The sequence below is a fragment of the Chaetura pelagica genome, unplaced genomic scaffold (assembly GCF_000747805.2).
Source record: "Chaetura pelagica isolate M959 unplaced genomic scaffold, ChaPel_1.0 scaffold72, whole genome shotgun sequence".
In the NCBI taxonomy this organism is placed as follows: domain Eukaryota; kingdom Metazoa; phylum Chordata; class Aves; order Apodiformes; family Apodidae; genus Chaetura; species Chaetura pelagica.
Genome location: NW_009952560.1, coordinates 3,037,270 through 3,041,492, shown reverse-complemented (window position 1 = coordinate 3,041,492; position 4,223 = coordinate 3,037,270). Strand labels below are relative to the sequence as shown.

Sequence of the window (4,223 nt, the reverse complement as noted above, 5' to 3'; positions counted from 1 at the left end):
TTCCCTACATCCCTGAGAAGCCACACAAGGGCTTTGCTGTTAGAGGGAAGATGGGTGCAGGTTGGCTCTGGGAATGTAGCTCCACTTCAACCCGCTGCCCGCAGGGGCCACCAGTGTCTGCATGTTTTGGCTGCTCAGGGCCATACTTGTGAGCAGGGGATGGGGTTGGCTGGTGGGCTTGAGGGTGTCCCCAAGCTAGGAGAAAGCACCTGCAGAACAGGATCTATCAGTCATTCCCAGAGATGCTGGGTTCCCACCAGAGGTGCCCTGCACCTGTGGCCTCTGCGCAGGTAGGATGGAGCATTGGAGAGTGTGAGCCCTGAAAAACCTCCACCCGAGGAGGAGAACATCTCAGCCTTGTCCCAGCTGGGACATCTCTTGGTAGTGGCCCCAGATGGAGCGTTCCCAGGCTTGAGCAGCCCTGGATGACCCGTCCCTGAGCGGTGTCTCTGGGCTCTGTCCCGCAGCGCGGAGCAGCCATGGAGGGGATGCAGCAGGTCGTGAGCCGGGCCAGAGCCGCCTTCACCTCGGGCCGGAGCCGCTCGCTGGAGTTCAGGCTGCAGCAGCTGAAGGCCCTGGAGCGGATGGTGCAGGAGAAGGAGCAGGAGATCCAGGCAGCCCTGCAGGCGGATCTGCACAAGGTGTGGGTTGGCAGGGGGTTGCTGCCATCAGGCGTGGGGACAGCCCTGCGGGGAGCAGGGAGGCCGAGGGCTGCCTTTGGGGTGCCAGGTGGTTGTTGCTGATGTCCCCGGTGGTCCTGCATGACTTTTCCCTCACTGGGTGCAGGAGGTGGGTGCCTTCACCATCCCCTCTACAAGCTCCCTGTCATTGCAGAGCAGGATCAATGTGTATACCCAAGAGATCCTGGTCTTACTAATGGAGCTGACCATGGCCATGAACAACCTGCTGTCATGGACGGCCCCTCAACCTGTGCAGAGGAGTGTGGTGACAATGTGGGACAAGACCTACATCCACCCTGAGCCCCTGGGGGTGGTGCTGATCATCGGGGCCTGGAACTTCCCCTTTCTCCTTGTCATGCAGCCTTTGGTCGGGGCCATCGCAGCAGGTGGGGACCCTCTGGAGCCCTTGTCCTCCGTGGGGCTGTAGGTGCTGCAAGAGGCAGGGAGAGGTATGTGAGTGCTGAGGGGCTGTGCTGGGATTGTCTTGCAGGCAACGCTGTGGTGGTGAAGCCGTCGGAGGTGAGTGAGCACACGGCTCGGCTGGTGGCTGAGATCCTGCCCCAGTACCTCGACCCGGTGAGTGGGGCTCCCCAGTTGTCTCTGCATTGCAGAGATGTGCTGGGCTGGGGTAACCCTGATACCCTTGCTCTCCACACACCCCCCCAGGAGCTGTACCCCGTGGTGACTGGAGGAGTCCCTGAGACAACAGCACTGCTGGCCCAGAGGTTTGATCACATCCTCTACACCGGCAACTCCGCCGTGGGCAAAATCGTGATGGCAGCGGCCGCCAAGCACCTGACGCCCGTCACCCTGGAGCTGGGTGGGAAGAGCCCCTGCTACATCGACAAGGACTGTGACCTGGCTGTGGCCTGCAGGTCAGGCTGCTGAAGCCCTGGCTGGGCCATTGTCCCCAGAGTGACTCAGGCAGGGCCAGGCAGGCTGTGGTGTTTGGAAGGGCCTGACTGAAGAATCCATCTCCCTTTCCCTCCTAGGAGGATAACATGGGGGAAGTACATGAACTGTGGGCAAACCTGCATTGCCCCAGACTACATCCTCTGTGACCCGTCCATCCAGAGCAAGGTGGTGGAGAACATCAAGGCGACTCTGCAGGTGAGGCTGGAGGTGCTTGTGCCGTGGGAGTTGTCCCTGTTACAGCCCAGGTGTGAGTTTGTGCTGCTGCAGCCTGGGAGCTGTGCTGGGCCGTTGTGCTGGTGTGGTGAGGTGTTTGTTTCTGCTGTGCCCTTTGGCAGGAGTTCTATGGGGAAGATGTGAAGTCATCTCCAGATTATGAAAGGATCATCAACAAGCGCCACTTCAAAAGGATCCTGGGCCTGCTGGAAGGGCAGAAGGTCGCTCACGGAGGGGAGGTTGATGAGGCCTCCTGCTTCATAGGTGCTTCTGGCCGGTGTTGTGGAGGGAGGTGGCAGTGGGTGCTTTGGGGCTGTTTGGGTGTGTGTTGCCCACACCTGGGCCGTGCCCAGGACAAGGTTGTGTGGTGGCCCATGTCTTGTGTCGTGCTCATGCCATCTCCTTCTGTCCTGTTTGCCTCAGCCCCAACTATCCTCACCAACGTATCTCCAGCATCCAAGGTGATGGAGGAGGAAATCTTTGGGCCAGTCCTTCCCATTGTGCCCGTGAAGAGCGTGGAGGAAGCCATTGAGTTCATCAACGGTCGCGAGAAGCCCCTTGCCCTGTACGTCTTCTCCAACAACAAGCAGGTGTGTCTGGGCTGTGCTCCCCCGTCTGCAGTTTGATCCCAAAGGTGCCCAGTCCCAGGCACAGCTCCCTTGGGGAGCCCTCCCCATGGGGACCCCGAGTGTCCCCAGAGCTGCTGGAGACTCCAGTCTCCCTCTGAAGGTCTCTGAGCTTGCCCAACTCCCCATGTGCCTCAGCTGGCCACTGCCCATGCTGGGGAGTGTTTGTTCTTTGAACATCTCTTGCTCCAGGCTCTGTTGTGCCAGGTCAGCGATTTAGGTGAGGGTTTGCCCTGACACAACAGCTCTGTGCAGCTGGGGTGGGAGGGCTGAGGAGCACCCCAGGCCCTGGCCCATGCACGGCCACCTCTGACCTGTCCACTGAGATGCAGCGTTTTCATTCCATGGCCGTTCCAGCTGGGCAGACCTTGTGTATAAGTAATGTCAACCTGACCTCTGTCAAGGGACAAGGCTCTGCCTGTTCCCCCACAAAGGGGAATGCAAGTGCCACCTTGACTCACCTGCTCTGCTAAATGCCATGTGTTGGTGGCCCCTCTTGATTTCCCTCTGTTCTGTGCCATCTCTCCTTCTGGGTAGCTGATCAGACGGGTGATATCAGAGACCTCCAGTGGCACCATGGTAGCCAACGACGTCTTCGTGCAGTTTCTGGCTCTGGGGCTGCCCTTTGGTGGTGTGGGTAAGTCCCCACGTCATCTCATACGCATGGTTTCAGCCTCCTAGCAGCAGCCTCTGACCCAGCTGCTGTTCTCCCCATTGGGCAATTCAAGGACATTCAGCTGCATTTTCCCTTCAGATTATTTTCACTGACAGGTCGTTGCAAAATGACTGTTTAGTGGTGGGAGCAGTTTTAGTGCCAGTGGGTGAAGGAAACCCTCTGGCACATCTGTCTTCAGCTCTGGTTCTCCTGTGTCAGGGTGTGGGATGAAGTTGCCTATGTCCAGGTGGCTGGTTGAGTTTCCACAGTCACTGTCAGACTGGTGGCTTTGTGACAGAGACAACCTGGCTGTGGGTAGAGGTCTTGGGAGTTTCTGTTGGCAGGTTGCTGATGTCCTACTGCTTGAAATAATGGATCTTGTTCCTCCTGTCCCTTACCCCTGTGTAAATTTTGTGGGAGAAGCAGGACTGGCCGTGGGGAGGAGAGGGCTGGTGCTGTTAGCTTCTCAAGGGTGTGTGTGGGCAGCCTGAGCACCAGCTCAAGGCACTGAGCAGGTCCTTGCTTATTTCTCTGTTGTTAAAGTTGCTCTTTGCTTCTCTGCCCTCGGGAGCAGAGCAGCTGCTCCAGGTGTGAGGAGCACCATGACCAAGCTTTTCCAGTGTCTTGGGAGCTGCCAGAGTGCAAGAAATCCAGTTGTTCCCCATGCCGGGTGTGAGCTGGGTGGGTTGTGTCCCTCAGGTAACAGCGGGATGGGCGCCTACCACGGCAAGCACAGCTTTGAGACCTTCTCCCACCGCCGCTCCTGCTTGATCAAGAACCTGAAGATGGAGATCATGAACCAATTCCGGTACCCACCCCTAAACCAGAGGAAGGTGGATTGGACCAAGTTCTTCCTCTTGAAGCCATTTAACAAGGGCCAACCAAGACTGCTCATCCTGTCCCTGCTGGGGATTGTGGTAGCAGTGGTGGCAAAGGTGATCATGGGATCTTGGCTGTCTGCATGAGGGCATGTTCCCAGCTCTGTCCCCCAGCTCCACCTGGTCTCAGCCTCCATCATCCCTTTGCCTCGGGCTCTACCTGTGGGACTCAGCCTTGTTTCTGGGCCTCTCCAGGTGGTGTCCCCCTGATGGGAGAGGGTGGGACCCCCCTCTAATGCAGAGAAACCCCCAGCTG

At 58.3% G+C, this 4,223-nt stretch overlaps 1 protein-coding gene across 1 annotated transcript; it reads left to right on the top strand.

Moving 5' to 3' along the window:
• The first annotated feature begins 479 nt into the window (after positions 1-479).
• Positions 480-4,054, top strand: LOC104398975 (fatty aldehyde dehydrogenase-like). The gene is made up of 9 exons (XM_010009133.1): positions 480-641; positions 835-1,066; positions 1,171-1,256; positions 1,347-1,555; positions 1,673-1,790; positions 1,931-2,072; positions 2,232-2,398; positions 2,972-3,071; positions 3,789-4,054. Exons 1-9 carry the CDS (start codon positions 480-482, stop codon positions 4,052-4,054), a joined length of 1,482 nt encoding a protein of 493 aa, XP_010007435.1.
• Positions 4,055-4,223: the final 169 nt, after the last annotated feature.